At 44.3% G+C, this 19,253-nt stretch overlaps 1 protein-coding gene across 3 annotated transcripts in view; it reads left to right on the plus strand.

Moving 5' to 3' along the window:
* Nucleotides 1-19,253, plus strand: part of specc1 (sperm antigen with calponin homology and coiled-coil domains 1) — a 75,608-nt gene that overhangs the window by 54,409 nt on the left and 1,946 nt on the right. For all 3 annotated transcript variants that reach the window (XM_080509368.1, XM_080509369.1, XM_080509370.1), the window contains 2 exons: nucleotides 12,163-12,279; nucleotides 14,417-14,476. In XM_080509368.1, coding sequence (XP_080365494.1) covers nucleotides 12,163-12,279; nucleotides 14,417-14,476 — 177 coding nt within the window. The remainder of the gene's footprint in view (nucleotides 1-12,162; nucleotides 12,280-14,416; nucleotides 14,477-19,253) is intronic.

The following is a 19,253-nucleotide window of genomic DNA, read 5'->3' on the forward strand; positions in this document are numbered from 1 at the left end:
CAGACGCACCTGCCGCTGCTCCTCTTCTGGTTGGGATCAGTGCGTTAGCATGTAGCTTCGATTTACTGAGTAAAAAAAGGGTACGTGTGGGATGACACATGCTAAAAATAGGCCCAGCTTTGTGAGTGATAAGTAGTCTGAATTATTAGATAAGCCACCAGATCAATAGTTCCTTTTTTCTCAGAGCACAGTGAACTTCGAGTCACCCTCTCCTCGTAGAGGCAAGCCGCCTTTTGTTTTTACTGGATTTCCGATGGGTACAGTTTGCTTTTTATTGAATGGGAGGAGAAGGAACAGGTGGCAGATGCGGGACAATTGAACAGGGACACAACGTTTAGCCGGGAATCCAAGCAAAGTCTCTCTGCTGACGTGTGTTGGGCGATTCACCCAATCAGCGATCAGGGTGCTTTACTGCCGACATTTTTCATGTGTTGTTGAAACAAATAATGCAGATTGTGAAGTGATGGTAACATGTTAGAGAAAGAGATAGAACTGATGGGTCTGTGCGATACAGTATGATGTGTGCTCTGTACACAGATTTTGAATGTTTGTGCACCAGAAGTATTTTTAAGGATGGAAATGTTCCGTAAATTTTACTGCAAATCTTTGATTGGGGGATTAAAGATGCGACAGGTCTGTCTCCTCAGGTGTCTTCACTTTACTGCTGCTATAGTGCCCTGCTTAAGTTAAATGTTTGTTGAATTTTATTACCTTTAAAATCTAAGTTGAAGTGAATATAGCCTCAATAGTCAGTTATTTTTAGAATCAGAACTTAAGAATCTGCAGCTTGTATATTTATATTTATTGGGTGTGAGTCGATGACTTTAGATGTACGTTGGTCAAATTAGGAATTCATTGGAACTGCAGGCTCCAGTTCAATTCAGGACAGTTTGGTGTATGGACCGAAAAACCCTGAACAGAGCCCCGTTCACACTGGTGTGGATTTAAACGTGGAACCTACTGTATGATCCCCTCACACAAAGGGCTTAGGAGTCCACTGTGATTATTTGCAAGTATCAGGAATGCAATAAGCAGATTTGGCTGCTTGGGAGTGTTTCAGTCTGTGGCATAATCGGTTTTCTTCCTGATACGAGCCAAGGTCGTTTATTTGTGCATTTTCTCCCTGTAATTCTTAAGTGTTGAGTAGATAACGTTGAAAATGCCTATTTTTAGACGCGACTGATTCATGTTATCAAGGTCTATCAATTATTGGGTAAAATATCTCATTATTTATGTTTCCAGTTCCCACTAAAGGTTTTTTCTTTTTCTTTTTGCGTCATCAAACCAAATCCGTGCTGTTCTGACATGTTCTACTGAATCTGCAGGTCAGCATGAGACACAACCGTCGTCATTAAGCACAAGGACAGACAAATGTAGGACTCATTCAGACTTTTGAACGTCTGTAAAAAAAAGTCCTGCCATTCAGCTTTCGGAGTGATTTCCCACACATTCAAGGAATTTGTTGTTCAGCTCTTTCTCCTCCTCTGTGACGGCAGTGAGCAGAGATTTACAAGAACTGCTGTTCCTCTCCTCTTGGGCTTTCTCCCGCCACTGGTGAATTCCTCAGTCCAAAGCATGCTAACATACAGTACGTGCCGGACTTTCTTGTGGGGTTTGAGTGAAGGAGATAAGCCGAGTCTGCTGGACATCAGCATGTACAGTGATGACGAGATAACGGCGCCTTGCTTGGTTCTCATGGTGGCCCGAGAGGAGAGGTTACGCTCGGAGGATGTGTTGAACTCCATACGTCCGGTGAAAGGTCAGACTGCTGCAGACCGCTCGGTTCGCAGGCCTCCTTTCACACGGAAGCCACTAATTAAAAGTCCTAATGGCCCTGAGGGGCTGACTGATCCCGAACCTCCCGAGAAGTAAAAGCAGAGAAAACCACAGCGATCACCTGGAATATACGTCCACCTCCCTCTGTCTGCCTCTGTCATGCTCCCGTTCTGCTCTGATAAAGGTCAGTGAGGTTTGGCTTTATCAATACATCCACATGCACTTTGCGGTGGCTCTCCTCTCTGCTGTGGACTAAGGTCAAAAAGGTAATAACTCAACCCTAATTGGCTCTTTAGTAAGGAGTCAGTGGACTGTGATTTGTGCTCGCTGTCTTCAGGCTACATAATTAATGGTCACTTTGAGGAGGCAGCTTTGAGCACCGCCGCTCACTTTCCAGCCTCCCTCTGTTACCAGGCGGACGGAGGGAGGAAACAAGCTCTTATATCACGCTCGTCTGCCAACGCAGACCCCGGAGAAGCTGCTGCATGAGACGGAGACAAAGCCGAGGGGAGGGTCAGCCCCGTGCCGGTTGTTATTACCGCCCCGTTGTTGGCTGACCTTTTGGTCAAACGCCCATCTAATTAAAGTGAAACAGAAAGCGAGAGCGATTGTGAGTGCACTGGAGGATTATTTGCTGCTTTATAGCTGCTGTGTGCAGAATAAACCATTTGACTGTAGGAGGGTGCAAATCCCGACGTCACAGACTGTGACACATTTTAAGCGCCGCCATTTCTCAAAATTCATACAAGTACGTCCGAGAGAGGGAACTCGGAGAATTGTGCGAACTGATGGAGATAATGAGGAGGGAGAGATTATGTGAATAAAACCGGTCTGAGCAGGTGGGTTTTCTCCAAGTTCATCCAAAGTAGCCGGAGAAGTTAGTGTCTGGAGTGTATTCCGGAGCAGATGACGATTCAGGAATTAAATCGTCTTTGCAGAACAAAATAAGACAAACGATGCACGGGGATGTAATTACCTCCCATTAATGGCTATTTATCAAAGAGAAATGAATGCTTTGTGGTTAAAAAAAAAAAACTGCTGCCAGGGTCTACGTGTCTTAAAGCATGCCGCAGCCCAGGCTCAGGTGTGCGTGTGTGTGTGTGTGTGTGTGTGTGTGTGTGTGTGTGTGTGTGCTTGGTGTCAGCATGTGTTTGCTATATGGATGGCGCCTCTGGGCAGGACCAACACGGGTAAATGGAGTTTGGGGAAGGTAAGAGGAAAACATGGCAAATGACATGTATTTAAACAGAAAGGTGTGAACGTGTGCCAGAGAGGAGCGACGAGGAGGCGTGTCCTCGGCGGGATCACGTCACGCCGGTTATTTGGCTCATTTGTCCCTCGCCTGACTGGGGATTGTGCAACATATAGCTCCATCTATGGTACTGAATTATCAGGCACTGTGTAGAGATTAATGATTGTCCCCACCGGCCAGCGCCCTCTTCTTAAAACATCACAAATCATCTACTGTGTGTAAACAAATCAGTTTAAACTCCTTGGTTAGAATTATTATTATTATTATTAAAATTAATAACACTTTTTTTTTTTTTTTTTTTTACAAATCAGCTAATCATTACAGATACAGACACAGATCAATCTAATAATTTCAGCCAATATCACTCAAGCTAATTAAACTGGAAGTATAAGAAATGGCTGCAATGTTCACTCCCATAAATGGCTTAGGTCTTATTCATTTCTGACAATCACTCAACACTTTGTTAGTTATTGTCCAGAAAATGTGTTCTTTAATAGTGTTTAACTATTGCCAACCTCGTCAATGACGTCTGGTTTTCAGTTCTAAACTATTAATCAATTTAATAGAGGACAACCAAAACTGCTGAACAGTGATTTAGTTTTGAAGGATGTGTCCACCGGCGTTTAAAAACCACTTTAACGTTTTTGGTGAATTAGAGATGGAGCGGTGTGTCTGCAGCCTCTCTTAAAGACGACGTGGGAGGCTTTCAAAACTATGTGGAGGAAAAATGTTGAAGTAGATAGGCATCAAACTGATAAATGCACCATGTGAAGGTCTTAAGCAGAACATTGTCCCGACTATCCAGACTTCTTCCCATAAGATCTGCAGTTAAAGACCCAGATTCCAACCTTGGGATCCGACGGTAAAAAAAGCCCGACGGGAGATTAGCAACCAGGAAGGAATGGCACATCAAATCCTTCGGAGGAAGTGGAGGTGGATCGGGCACAAGCTCAGGAAACTCCGGGACTGTGTGACAAGGCGAGCTTGATCTTGGAAAGAGAGAACCTGGCATAAGATCGCCAGATTAGCTCAAGAATGTTCGAAGTGGTGTGTCGATGCCCGGTGCTTCTCTCAGGAGCGACGCGGTTGAATACGTATGGAACCGTCACAGTTTGGTCGCCGTCGAAGCTGCATAGCCTTATTGTCACTTTCCTGCCCCACTTCACTCACTTGTCTTGTAACGGCTTAATAAATCCCAGCGATGTGTCGCTGTCATGAGCCGATCAATAGTACTTGTTCCGCCCGCCTGTGCTTTTGAAGAGCCGATTGGTGTGTTTATCCACACTGCAGTCACACGGAGATCCTCGGAGCAGTGCCGGTGCTGTTTAACTCTCTGAGGAGGGGGAAACGTGAAGCCAGACAGGCCCCCGTCACACCTCAAGTGTCGGATTCTTGGAAGCGCGGATCGATCAGTGCGGACCTTAAGCTGCTTCTGATTGACTTCTGCCCTGTGGCAGGAAATTGGTATTCACAAGGGATCCTGCGCTTGGAGCGCGGCGCTGCTTTTATGCAGCTTACGTTAAACTGGTTTTCAAGGCACTTCGGTACATGTGACTCACCGGAGCCTGCATGGAAACCACTTGAGTGCTTTGTGTTGTTTACATGTGGTGCAGCTTCTTTCTGCTCTTCCTCCGTAAGAGGATGGCGTGATTGGAAAGTTTGCAGTCGCAAAGTTTACATCCATTCGGCGAAATGTGATCTCCCGCCTCAAATGCAAAAAAAACCCCAATCGTATTCTTTTGAGATGCAACTTCCTTTCCTTTCCTAACCTATTTTCTGCGCCGGCCTCGAAGCCGCAGCTTTTCTGAACACTATTGGAAAACTTTCTAACCTCCCACTGTGTATTTATCAGGCTCTTTGATGTCCTGATTTAGGACCGCTCCGGACACTTTTTAAACCCTTTTTTTTTTTTTTTTCTCAATTAACCATAAAAGCCAAACAAAAATAAATGCGCTGTTTGTTTAAGAAGGGAACAATGAGCAAAGGTTCTGAACATTACGCTCAGCTGGGCCTGATGGAGCGCGGCTTATCCGGCCTCGTCTGGGAAACTGTCACACAAACACACACAAACACAAACACACACACACACACATGCACAAAGCCACTGAAAGACAGGAATGGACCCCCGCCAGGCGAGTGTGGAATGGAGGTCAGACATCGAGGAGGGGAACATGGTTTCTCTTCAAAGAGCCGGGATTCCTCACTTCTGATGATATGAGCTTTACGGTAAATGTGAGTGAGATCATCGGTGTGCCAGTGCAGATTAGAAGTGATTGTGGTGCACGTTGTCTTCACAGATGATGAGAATAGCAAGAATACTTTTGATGCTTCCAGATTCTAATAAACATCTCTTTTCAAGCAGTCGTCGTCAGTGGCGACGGTGATTTGGGATCAAACAAACAAAAAAATTCCTTGAAGTCGTCTGGAGAATGGGGGAAAAAAATCAGATCATGACATCTGGCGGCTGCTATTAAGAGCCACGGCGAAATATTCTAATTATAACAATGCAAGGAAATGTTGACGTTTCTAATTAAAGTAACAATCTGACAGTTTGAGTGATGAGAGAGATTCAGAGTTTAAAAAGATCAAAAAAGATCCCGCAGCCAAGTGCTGTTTGCACTAAACTTTACTTCTCTACTCAACCAGATGTTTTTACGCGTAATGGTGTGTTTGTGTGTGTTGGAACGGCGTCGACCTTCCCGCCCTGCATTTTAACCAAAGTGCATGTAAAACACATGTAAGAGGGGGAATTGCTTTGTTTGTCATAAAAACCGGATTGTTGACCGAGACATAAAAGTGTGACTTAAACTTTAATGGCTGGCGTGAGGAATAGAAACGTGTATTTAAAGGGACACGTAGTTTAAGACTTTGCTCAACGGTGATGTCGCCAAATTTTTGTCTAGAAAATCCTTTTAATTACCGAATAAATGGTTATTTTAATTGTTTGAGGGTTAAATTTTTTTTTATTTTTTTGACATGAAGGAGTTTGAGAGCGATGACGATCATCTTGACGTCGCAGTACATTCATATCAAAGTCGACCGCCCCCGTCACGAAGCGGGGGCAAACCCGCTCGCCATTTTTTGCCCTCGTCTCGCCCTCCAGGTTCCTTTTCTCGTCCCGGGTGCTTCAGGAAAGCGAGGCTGAGTGTGTCGGGAGCTGCATGACCTTCCCCATCGCCCCGTCTTTATCTCCGCACTCTCGTTGCTCATGACTGTGATTCATTGCAAGAACCATGAGGGCGTTCTCTTCCTCTCCCTCGACTCCATCCCTCTCTCTCTCTCCCTCTCTCCCTCTCCCTTTGTCCGTCCATGTCAGACTTCCTTTTCCTCATTTTTGCTTTGTTTTTCTCCAACATTCTTATTTGTTATTGTTTTTGTCTCTCTCTTTTTTTTTTTTCCTCATCATGCCTGATATTGGCCTTTTCTGTTTTGGTGACCTCCTCATTCATCCAGACAAAAGGCCTCACAGACGGAGTTTATATACTGAGAGCAGCTCATCGGTCAGCGGACCGGCCGGCTGGACTGCAGAGAGACGTCTGTTAAACAAACCCCAGCACACGTTCGCCTGAAAAGCAACTGAGCACGTGATGAAATGTAGGACTCATTTCTGGCCGTGCACGGTTGGTTAGGATAATCCAGAATTTCCTAAAAGGAAAGAAACAGTATTGTGATAAAAGTAGTCGACCAGGTTGTTGCATCTTGCAGTTGTTTTGAACATTTATAGATCAAACAGACAGAAATGAAACCAAAAAAAGCACATTAATGATGATAATAAGCAACGTGAGCATAAAGTGAGAAAAATAAAGTGAGAAAAGTCCTTCCTCTCGACATTCCCAGTTTTTATTTTCCCCACAAAAAAAAGGTCTGTTACCGAGGCCCTCATATTAAACACGTCTTGATTTTCCGATTTCTGAGTGAGGAGAACAGCCACTTAATCCTCGCCATGCTTCCTCGATATTCAGTCAGATTTTCTCTATGGATTGTTGAAATTAAAAGCTTTCAAACACAAAGTCAGACCCTTTGTTTTGGGGGGGAAAAAAAACAAAACTTGAGGAAGAACACAGCCCCGTCTCCTGACACGTGTCATCCCTCCTTCAGCCGTTCCTGCTCGGGGATAACAACTTGAAGACGTCTGAGTGTCAAGTGTCTGACCGCAGCGCCGTTCATCCCGCCGGCGTTCACGTGTGGCGGCGGAGCTCGTGTTTACTGTGTGTGCCGACGCTGCCGGCCGCAGCCCAGCTCATCTGTGAACATTTTAGGAGGATTAGAGCGTTGAGACGTTTTCCGAGGCGCCGGTGAGGTTTAATGTCCACACAGATAACGTCTGAAACGATTACTGGCTGCAGCGATCGCCGGCTGACGGGAAAATGGTGCCCAATGACACGATAATTACACTTTGTTTTTTTTACCTATTATCTGTTTTATGCTTTTGTAAGACTATATTCAAACTATTTTGTCAAATTGTGGACATTTTTCCATCTTTCACATCTTGGCAAGTGACTGTTGAAACCGGAGCCACATGGTAGAGTTGGATATGAAAAAAACAAACAAAATCCTCCACTTGTTCCACTTGCAGCTTTATTTTTCCCACTGCAGCCGAATATATTTTGGCCTTTTTGAAAGCTGCAACTGCACATGTCTGCTGCCTGATTCCTTCATTAGAACTATTTATTAAAGATGTTTTATGTTTCCCGCCTGGCAGCCGACCAGAGCAACACATTCACACCTCACCCCCCCCCCTCTCCACTCAGTCCAGCCTTTTTGTACGAGGCCCTGCTCCTCTCTCTCACCCTCTTTTTTTTTTTCCTCTGAGCTCTGCCTTTTGTGCCGAGCGAGACGCTTCCTGTCGCTTGATGCTGTGTTTGCTTTTCTGAGCCGGCTCCCAGAGAGCTGTTGTTGACCGCTGCTGTTTTAGCATTCATAGCCTCTCCCTCTCTTTTTCCACCCCGAACAACCTCACCAACCCTCGGTCGGCCCCAACACCCCCGACCTCGGACATCCTTGCTGCCTCGGCCAGATTTAGGACACCTTCTCCACCCTCACACACGCACACACACACATCAGCCTATCTGTCTCGGTGCGTCTTTGTCGGGGGGTCTGACTAACCACTTAATGCCGTCCTCTACGTGTGTGAGTCAACATCTACACCCTATTGGCGGTGCCGCTGAGCAAGGAGAGAGTTATGAGGGGAATGTGGACTTACATGACTGCACAGGTCGTGCGCTTCGTCTTCGTTAAAACCCCACCGCGAGGCTATTCGGCCCGAATGACGACGCGAATATCGAAAGATGCTTCTTGGAGAAATGTTGTGCTGATTTCTTCCCCCGATGGTGACGAGTAGCGGTGGACGTGAACGAAGCCCGCGTTCGGGACGCCGCATCCTGTTTGGCTTCTCCTCCACATCCCATTGTGGCCAAAAATGGCTTCACCTGATGACCCGTGTCGGGGGAAACAATAAATACGCTTTAATAGCCCGAGTTATTATTCAGCACATCGAGCAGATCTATCATAACGTGCCAGCGTATTGTCACACGCGCTCGTATTTAGTGAAAATGGGCCGTCAGAGCAGATTCCCCGACGAGTGGTGTGTCACAGTGTGTGCTGACGGCCTAACTGTGAAACATTATTATTTATATATAACATTATTATTTATTATTATATAGTTTTGATGCGTTGTTTTAATGCATCGAAACTGATGTGGCCAAATGAAGAAAACACTGTAGGAAGACTCGTTTTTATTTAAAGTACATTGTTCATTTATGTCTTCATCCGTGTGAGATATAAGTGTCAAAAACCTCAAATTAGAGCACATTTAACTGAGTTATTCTTCATTTCAGGATCCTTCTTAACAAAGCATCGAATAGAAATGAACATTCAACTCTGCAGGACGCCTCAGCTGCTTTGGAAATGTTTTCACTCAGAAAAGATCAACGAATGAATGTGTCAGTGCAGTAATGTGTAAATATTCAGCAATGAAATATCACTCAGAAATCATAAAGTGTCCATCTGAAATTCAAGATGAGGCGGGAGTTTCCTGTGAGGCTCTGGGCAGAAGGATTGTGGATGTCGATGAGCTTGATGAAGGAATTTTTTTTCAAATATGTTTGCAGTTGTATGTGTGCATTGGTTTTTGTTAATATATATATATATATATATATATATATGTGTGTGTGTATATATATACACACATATATATATATATATATATATATATATATATATATATATATATATATATATTGATTGGAAATGCTAGAAAATAGTGTGTTTATCGTTTTTGTTGCTCTGATCTCTGAAACCTGGTTGGATTTGATAAATATTCTGCAACTGTTGTACTTGTGGTTTTACATGAAAGCTTGTTTTATTGGCCCTAAAAGTTCGATTTTTAGTAAGATTGACCATATAATTTACAGCTTTCCCATGACCAATGACCATGACTACATTTTTATATTGAAAAGTGTTTCCTTTTGTGTCCGTAAAAAAAACACTTTTCAATATAAAAATGTAGTTTTATTCTAAACGAAAATCAATTCCAAACCAACAAAGGCAACCAGAAATCAGACATTTCTTTACCAGCTGGTGTAATATCCATTACTGCAGAGGCTTAGGGTACACATTTTACATTTCTTTTGCCCGGGACGCGCGGCCGGACTGTTTCCTCGGGTAGTTAATGACATTAACCTGACATCACATGTATGGATCAGCCGCTGATTCGATTTGCAGAATGAAGGTCTGCAGCGCTCCTCGGTCCTCGGGGCCCCGGCTGAAGACCACCAGCCTGGAGCAATCGTAAACAAATCTTTAGCATCTTGCTGGAGCTAATGCTTTGTGTACACACGTGCACACACACACACACACACACACACCACAGGAACACAGATGTACCCAAAGATTTGTGATGCAACGTCTTCATCCCAAACTGAAGAAACAATGTGACTTTTGGAGAAATTGCCTCTATATTAAAGCAACACAAGACTTATTTTAAAATAACATGGATAAACAATTTGTTTTGTGCTCTTTCAAGCTGTGATTCCCTCTCTTTTCTTTTTTTTTTTTTAAAAATCTGACAAATCAGCTCTCAGCACGGCTGCAGACCCAATCTAAAATCTCTCACTTTCTCAAACATTACAGAAAAGCGGTAGCCTTTCACAATAAAAGCAGTCAGCAGCCACCCACTACAAGACGTGTCTTTTTTATGGTTTTCTTTAACATGCAAATAGAACTACTGACTTAAAACACTGCAGGGTCAATTCGCGAAGCATCGTAAGTTAATTTTGTATAAACAAGTGGTGGTCATGTACCAGACTGATTTTTTCGGATTTTGATTTTATACTTTTTGAAAGAAGAGCGTGTCTATTTTCATCTGGAGAGACACCCTGCTCCACACCTATCTTCAGAAATCTGCAGGAAATGCTGCATGCTGCTGAATATGTGGAACGTCGGTTAAGAGCCACTTCCAAGCACTCAGGAAATTCAGCTTGTACACAATCATATAATGGTGCAATAATTTGGACGCGATAACGATCAAAACATTTTGAGACTGTGCCATGAAAAGCAAAAATCTTGCCCAATTTTTTCTTTTTTTGGGGGGGAATCGTTTCCCTTGTGCGCAGTCGCACCGTTCCCAGACACTCAGACTCCTCCGCCTCCGAGCATCTCGGGCACCGTGTGTGACGTGAGCTCCATCAAAATAGCAGCACTTCAGCTTGATGTTAAAGTTGAGAAGAGGAAGCTGGCGAAGGATGCTCTGCCCAAAAATGGTCAATATCGACGAGGTGAAACCATTCCACTTAAATTCATGTTTGAGCCAAATATTTCCGACAAAGAGCTTTGGAATTTTTAAATTTTTTAACATCTGAATATCAAATTGAATATCGACCGGGCTGTTGAGTGCAGAAAGAGTCAGAACCTCGTCTCCAATCACCAGTAATTATCCTCAGACGTTCTTGCAGCTCCTCACAAATGAGCTGAGTGCTTTACGGTTTTCACATGAAACTCAAGTCCTGTTACTCTCCAATATCAAGTGTCCGTACTGAAAGTATCTGCTCAGTTTTGCAGAATGCATGTGACCGTACTGCGTATCTGCAGCAGTCGCTGAACTGATTGTATCTTGTATTACAAAAACACAAACATTTTCCCAAGACTGAGAGCTCTTTTGCATGGCGGCTGCTTTACAACCGCAGTAACTTCACCTTAATGGTTCATGGTTGATGTTATTATATAATCTATATGTCTGCTATATGCGTGGTGCCGCATCTCTCTTTCGATAAAAATGAAAACAAAGTTTTTGCTCAAATTCATCTGAAAAGTGATAGGCAGCTCACAGGTTTGTTCATCTAAAGTGTTGCTGTGCAGCAGCTTCTGCATTATGTTCCGACGTATGATCGGGCTCAGCTGCAGATGCAGGCGTTGCATAATGCAGCTTCAACTTTGCACACGTCTCCATGCGAACGCCTGCTTTCACATGCCGAGTGTCGCCTTCCCAAGGCTCAGCGTCTGAAAACGACAAAGGTGCCGGCCTGTGAAACCTCCCGCTACTGAGGAAAGCCTCTCCCCGAGAGCCCCTTTCCTAAAGGTTCCTGAGAGGAGTGAAACAGGAAGACACCGGAAATAACTTATCTGTCCAGCGGGGGAGCCTGTTGACCTGGAACAATGGCCCCGGAGGAAGTCTTTCCTCCGAACTCCTCTCCTGGTATCTGCCTCGGGGTGCGATTTATTCACAGCGTATGAGGCGGCGTCGCTCTTCTAAAAAAAATAAAAAGACAAAACAAAAAAAAAAAAAAAACTCCCAAACAACAACACGGCAAACTGGACGTGCCATTATGCACGTTCTTCTCCCAGAGAGGAGATCAGACGCAGCGGCAGGAATCTGCGAGGAACTCTACTCCACCAGAGGAAACATGACACTGAACGACACACAGCGGCACATTATTGCATCAAATGTAATTGCATGTGGTTTGATGTCTTAATGGCTTCTCCCCCCCCCCCCCCCCCCCATCGCCTGCTCATGTTGCCAAGAGGCTAATCGCTCTCTCACTCAAATCATGACCACTTTCCCTTTTGCACGCTATTGACTTTTTGTGATTTTTTTTGGTTTTGTTTGTTTTTTTAATCATCTTCCTCTTTGTCAACAGAACATAGACGTGACCAACTTCAGCAGCAGTTGGAGCGACGGCCTGGCGTTCTGTGCGCTCCTGCACACGTACCTGCCCGCCCACATCCCCTACCAGGAACTCATCGGTCAGGACAAGGTAGAAAAGCTGCAGGGAAACTAAACAACGCTCTTATCTGTGCGTCTTCTCTCGGCTGCACCTCGTGCTCCGCTTCCGTGTGAGCCGTCACGGTCCCGTTGGAGGCTCCTTCCTGTCACAAACAAAAAAAAGGACTTTTTCCTCTCCAGCGTCAGCAAAGTGCTGAAGAGGGAGCGGCTGGGTCGTGACCTCCAAAGCACACCCGGGGAGGGGGGGCGTCCGCTGCTATTTCAGGCGAAATTAACTAAAACTGAACTTTGAGTGCGGACGACGTAGGGAATAGCGCCGTCGTGCCATTTGGGCCGCGCCTGCTCAGCAGTCAGGGTTCAGCTAAGCACATTAGGCTGATCGGAAATCAATGCATTTACCGAAGGGACACGTAAAACACGCATAATGCCCAGTGGCTCTGCTGCGCACGCTCCCCTGAACTCTGACCCTTTTATCTGAACGCCGACTCATTTACTTTCCCCAGCGATCACGGGGCCGCCACCGCGGTGCAGTGCAGGGTTTCTTTGTTTTCGGTGTTCTACCGCTCACATGCAGAATTGTGTCAGAAATTAGAATTTTAAAAACTAAAGGGAAATTCGCCCAGTTTGTAACTCTCCTTATATTTTCTCCATATAGCAACAAATACGTTTGATTTACCCAGAATGCTGTATTTTCTTTCATTCTGAGGCGAGACGAGGCAAATGTGTTAATACAGCAGCAAGTCACGGTGCTTTCCAAGGAAATTAGTAAAACACATATAAAGCAAAAGGATCAAAAATGAAGTATCGCTTCTATTAAGTTAAAGGTAATAAAATAAGTAAACTCTATTAATAATATTGTCCAATTTAACTTTTACGAGAAGTAATGACCAAAGGGAAGGATTGGAGTTTAAAACTAATATTTATTCTATTTAAAACAATTTTCTGAACTGAATGTAAAAATAATTTACATTAATCAATTTGCTGTGGTGAATATCGAACAGCTGCAGTTAAGGACAGTTACGGCGCTTCAATATGAAGAATTTCCTTTCTAACTTCCACTTTGAAAGTAAAAGCCTCTGATTAATACGCCTCAAATAGTGTTTTCGTCACCTACGGATCCCAGCAGCGATCGTCAACAAAAACACTTATTTGAATATAAACTTCCAGTGGATCTTCTCGATATTTCTTTCCTTTTTACACTATTTATTTATTTCACACATGATGACAAATGAATGTACACCTCACATCTGTCCCAGGTCACGAACTTCTCACGTCTATATTTTTATCTGTACAATCATTGAGCCATGTACATTTCCTGTCTCAGTGATAATGAAACTATTTGTGCAAAAACCTGTCGTCTATAAAAATAGCCTGACGACACAACAACAACGCCTCACGCTTCACAGCCTTTTTGCCAGGCGTCCTTTTTCCATGTTACACACACCGTCCGCCCGGATCAGCGACGGTGTGGGAGGTGAATTATGAAAGCGGCGTTTGTTTGAGGGGATCCCGAGTCCAGAGCCGCGGCTCGCATTGAGTGATGACATCACTGCAATGTGGACGTACAGGTGGTATACGCACTAACGTGGCAAACAATATGGCTCCTCTCTGGGGACGGCGCGTCCTTCACCCGGCTACAACATGAAAACAATAGACAAACACCTCAGAGCAGACCTGAACACATCCTACGTGACAAATTAGTCCTGTAGGTGTGTGTGTGCGTGTGTGTGTGTGTGTGTGTGTGTGTGTGTGTGTGTGTGTGTGTGTGTGTGTGTGTGTGTGTGTGTGTGTGTGTGTGTGTGTGTGTGTGTGTGTGTGTGTGTGCGTGTGCGTGCAGCATTATGCTGACGACAGAGGCACTACATCTGTTTCATTATTTAAAAGTCTGCACCAGAGAATTAAGCTGATGCCAGATTAGATTTACACACACATGTAAAACACACCAACACACACACACACACACACACACACACACACACACACACACACACACACACACACACACACATACACACACACACACACACACAGACTCATTTCTGATTGTGTCCTGGGTTTTTGTGTTGTGCTTGTTGTTGTAGTGTGAAGCTCCGTGTGTGGTGCCGCACGCCGACCGCTTTGCAGAGCTCCACATTTTCTCAACGCCCGATGGTTTGTTTGTTCTCCAGGTCCGGAATCTGACCCTGGCCTTCCAGGCGGCCGAGAGCATTGGCATCAAAACCTCTCTGGTGAGCTCAGCTGCTTGCAGACCTCGCATACACACATAAACACAAACACACACACAGACAAACAAACATATGCAGATAACACACAGCCTTTGATAAGACAAATTGGACGCGGTACACTTTGATCACACTTCCAGGATATTAAGCTTCAGAACAAATGATTCGTGGGGCTGTTACACCCCCCCCCCCCCCCCCCCCCCCCCACACACACACACACACACATACACACACACACACCTTCCCCCAGTCTGCAGCTTAACGCCTCCAAATCCGTTACCGGGGCTTTTGTTGTCGGATAACCTCGGGTTTCCTCAGTCACAGCTCTTTGGAAACACGTCTAATATAATGACACAATAATTAGCTGTTGAAAACATGAGCCACTCATTTCTCATGTGGACTGAAGCATTCGGCAGGAATGCTGAGAACAGCGGGCGGAAGCAAGGTACTTTTAATCATCTCTTATCAAACTGTGTCGTAAACGTGAATATGATGAAAATACACAAAATGCATTGAAAACATGGACATGTGTCACATTACATATAATTATTAGGCACAAAATCATCCAATTAGTTTAATATGTGATCAGGAAACATTTGATGTGGAAGCGTAGCGTCAAAGTTTTTTCAATATGGAGTTTTGGTACCGTGGTTGGTTAAAGTCTTCAGGCCACAGTCGAGCTGATCATAATCTGTCACAGTAAGTCTGTATGTTTAAGATTACCCTGGCCACATATGATATAGTCCTCCTGGGAGAAAGAAAAGTTCTAAAGTTATTAACATTTATGCCAAATATCAAGTCGCAATATTGATATGACGTTGTTATAAGTTCACAATGTGCATTTATTGCTCTTTCTCAAGGGATGCTGGCCTCATTATCAGAAAAAGTTTAAATATCTTCTATTGTCTTCTATCTCGTTTAAATATGTACATAAAAATTGTATTTCACAACTTTTTTAATGGTTTGAATTTGGTAAATTTAACAATAAAGACATATTCAGTCTCTCCAAACCAAGAACCATTATTTTTTTTAGTTTGTCTTCCCACAGTTAATACTACCACTGTCTCTACCGCTTCTAGTAATAATAATAATAATAATAATAAAAGTCTTTTAAAGAGCAATTTTAATACATTTGTATCCACTTTCCAGTTTAATAGCATAATAAAGTCGCCATGATGATGACGTGATGACAGTTATGGACGAGCTAAAACATTGTGATCGAGAGACACACATGAAATCAAGTCCGAAGAGTCGGGGCGTTGGCATGGTAACGGCGCCTGGCCGTGATGCTGAAACCGAAATTGAAAGTGTCGACTCCGAAATGTCAACAAGGGCTGAAAATGGATTAGCCAGTTTGGTTTCAGACTAAAAATAAAACTTAAGCGAGCAATTAAGTTAATGGATGGGTACGAGCCGCCAGCGAGAGTGCCAGATGTCTGCAGGATCCGAAGACGAACGCTGAGAGTCGCGGCACATAAAGGCTGACTTCGCGTCCTCTTTGATCAAAGTTTGTGAAACGACACGTGGTGAAGTGATCGCCGCCAGGCAAGCGAAGCTGCTTCTTCTCTCACACTCGCACTTCCTGTAAATAACACACAGGTCTGTAGGCTTTAAAGCTTAGAGGATCAGATGCTAACATAGTTTTTTTTTTTTATATTGTGATGGTGGTGAAATAATACGAATCTCAATATTCTGATGGGGGCTGGTGCTTATCCAGATTAACTGTTCAGGCTCCAGGACCTTACGTTTGTTTAAGTGGTAAAGAAAATGAATAGATGATCATTTTAACTTAAGTTTAGATAAAAAGCCCCTGATTTTGTTTTACTTAGAGGTCCCATATTTGACAATTTTTCATTGTATTCAAGGTGTATTCCCCCAAACGCAGGCTTGGGCCTGAATTTCCGCTGGTCTAAAAGCCCTTCCACTGAGTTCGACAGGCTGTTTTTGTGTCTGTACCTTTAAATGCTAATGAGCTGTGTTTGTCCACACCTCCTCCATGTCTGCTTCCCAGGTGTGTTTGTGTGGAGAAAAAAATGGCACCCGCTCGTACTTTTAGAGGGCAGAGCTCATCTACCTGTGGGAGGGACAAATGAAGTATCCGCTACCAGAGGGAGTGGTTATTTCCCCATGTGATGTCATGAAGGGAAACTCTGATTGGCCTGTATAAGCACACTTGAGCTTTAGAAACTGGAGCAATCCAGCGAGGAAGACGATGGACTTCCTTCACATCTGGGGCCTCTGGGGATACGAGACCTTGAAATTAGATTTCCTCAAACGTAGACTCTCTAGAATCGCTGATGTGCCGCCGTCTCTCACAACCACACCAGCTAATGTGCAGTTTCACAGATCTGCTCTAGATCCTAGAAGGTTTTCAATCCGGTTTTGTTTTGACATGTGAAATTCTAATTTTGACAATTTCACCGTGATACCTGAAACAAAGTCTTAATTAATCAACCGTGTTGAAAACATGGTTTGTTAAGATCCTCAGCAGCTCTCGGCTCGTCCTCGTCCCTGTTCCCGTGAGCACAGCGTGACGAGAGCCTCCGCCGCTGACGGCGGCCTGGTAACGCGACAAAACCGAATCATAACTGTCGTCGCAGCTTGAGTAAGCCGATCGCTTCAGGGAAGTGTGTGATGTGTTGGCTTCCTACCTCAGCCAGGCCCGCCTCAAACCACCGCGTTGGGAAACGAGACAAACTGAAACCACAGTAGGCTGGCTGAAACTGCTCACACTCTTGCTACGAAGAAACTTCAATATATCATGAATTGATTTTAATTAGAGGCTTTTTAAGGTTGGGTGTTATTTGGTTCTTTCAAAGCAGGTGTTGTTGCGGACATTTGTGATGAAAACATAATCGGTGTTTGTGTATTGGCTGTGAAAGTAGTTAAACTGATGCACATCTTCAGTTCACTGCTTCCAGGTCCAGCATGTCGGGATCTGTTGTTCCTGACAACAAATCCACACGTAGGCTTTTTTTCATCATGTATCCTCACCTTCACATAAACAGGCCGGCGGGACTGTGGACCATCAACAACTTAACACTGATTCAATCAAGACGCTTCCAGTACAAACGAACAAAGAGGACTGGATTTACCGGAATGATTCCCCCGGGGGGGGGGGGGGGGGGGGGGGGGGGGGGGGGGGGGGGGGGTCTCCCAGCCAGGAAGAATTCGTGGTTCTGCTTGATGTGGACATCTCACATCACATCACATCTTCCCCTCGTTCCTCCACCGGCTTCGTGACTCGATGACGAATGATGAAACTTTGTATGAATCCAAAAAGCCCGACGCAAATAATCCGACAGTAAACAAATCTGCGCCACAGATCATTTCATCTGCATCTGGAAGTCGGATCTGAAACGCTGCACTCGGACCAAAAGTTCACTTCCCTTTACTTTATCAATTTGTCATTATGTGGTTGTGGTCGCAAGAGCAGGACTCTGCAGACTTATTCCCATGCCAGTGACACAAAAACTCTATGGATAAAAAAAACGATTACTTTAACCAACTGGATTATTCTCTAATAAAAACCGAGAGGCTATCGTACTTTTCAACTCCATCCATCATTTTTTATTGCTTGAATCTGAGTCACGCTCCTGTGAACTGAACTGAATCCCACGATTCATCACGTTTCAGGCCACAAGAGCAAAGCAGAGACACACAATCACACAGAACGACAATTTAGGCCTCGTTTACACGACAACGTTTCACGTGACGACACCCAAAGTGGTGCGTTTCCACTGCAGCAGCAGGTGTAGTTAGCATGCCAGGCCACCAGAGGGCCCTGTAGCTGGTTTTTGTAATGAAAACACATGTAGAAAATGGAGAGAACCCAACATTCATGTGGACTGATGACGATTCCGATGCTATCAGGAGAGAGTCTCTGCTATTAAACTACCGATGTGGAGGATAAAAGTAGAATACGGACTGTGAGTCATTCCTCGGCGGAGGCCGCCATGTTTTTTTTTTACTGGCGCATGAGCAGAAGGAACTATTAAAGGGGGGGTTTGTTTCTTAAAACTACATTCAATAAAACACTTTACAAGGGAAATTAAGCCCTGTGACATTTCTGATTATTCAAGTGCAGCCAAATCACTGTGGAGCTGCTTTGTTCATGTTTAATTATTGCGTAACAGGAATTGCGTACAGTAACCCAACATCCTGTTAAGGGAGTTTCTTCAGTGGTTCTTCGACACAGAAAAGTGAAACACGCTACACAGAAGTAACTTGAGGAAGTAACATGTTCGCAAGACGAGAAAACTTCTCTTGTCTGGTTTGTGTGAAGAAATAATAATTACGTACACTGTTGTGGTCAGACATCCATTTTTTGATTTGCACTGTCAATATATATATATTTTTTTTTTTTCCCCTGAGGAACTTGCATTCATACTGAGCGAGGAGAACTCACTGGATAAAACAAATACACATTGAAGAGATCTGGGCTTCGGCTCTCTTACAAAACCTAAAATCAGATGATTCTTCCAACATGGCTGCTTTGACTTTCCAGAGCTCGTGGTTTCATGGCTGGAGGCGACGCTGAACCCGTCGCTGCTGCTTCACCAAACAAGAAATTAATTCAGGAAATTAAGTGCTCCGGAGCAGGAAGGGTTGTCTTAGCATTCTGCTTTTTTTAATAAGAGAAACGTTCATCTGTCCGTCGTCGATTCGCGCTTGGTTCGGTCGATGGTTTCAGGGCAGAGGAGGAGACTCCAGCTGTGTGAGGGTGAAGACGGGCTCCGGGTCAAAAGGTCATGACAGGACAAACACAGCATCACATTCACAC

Source organism: Blennius ocellaris, assembly GCF_963422515.1.
Source record: "Blennius ocellaris genome assembly, chromosome: 14".
Taxonomy (NCBI): Eukaryota; Metazoa; Chordata; class Actinopteri; order Blenniiformes; family Blenniidae; genus Blennius; species Blennius ocellaris.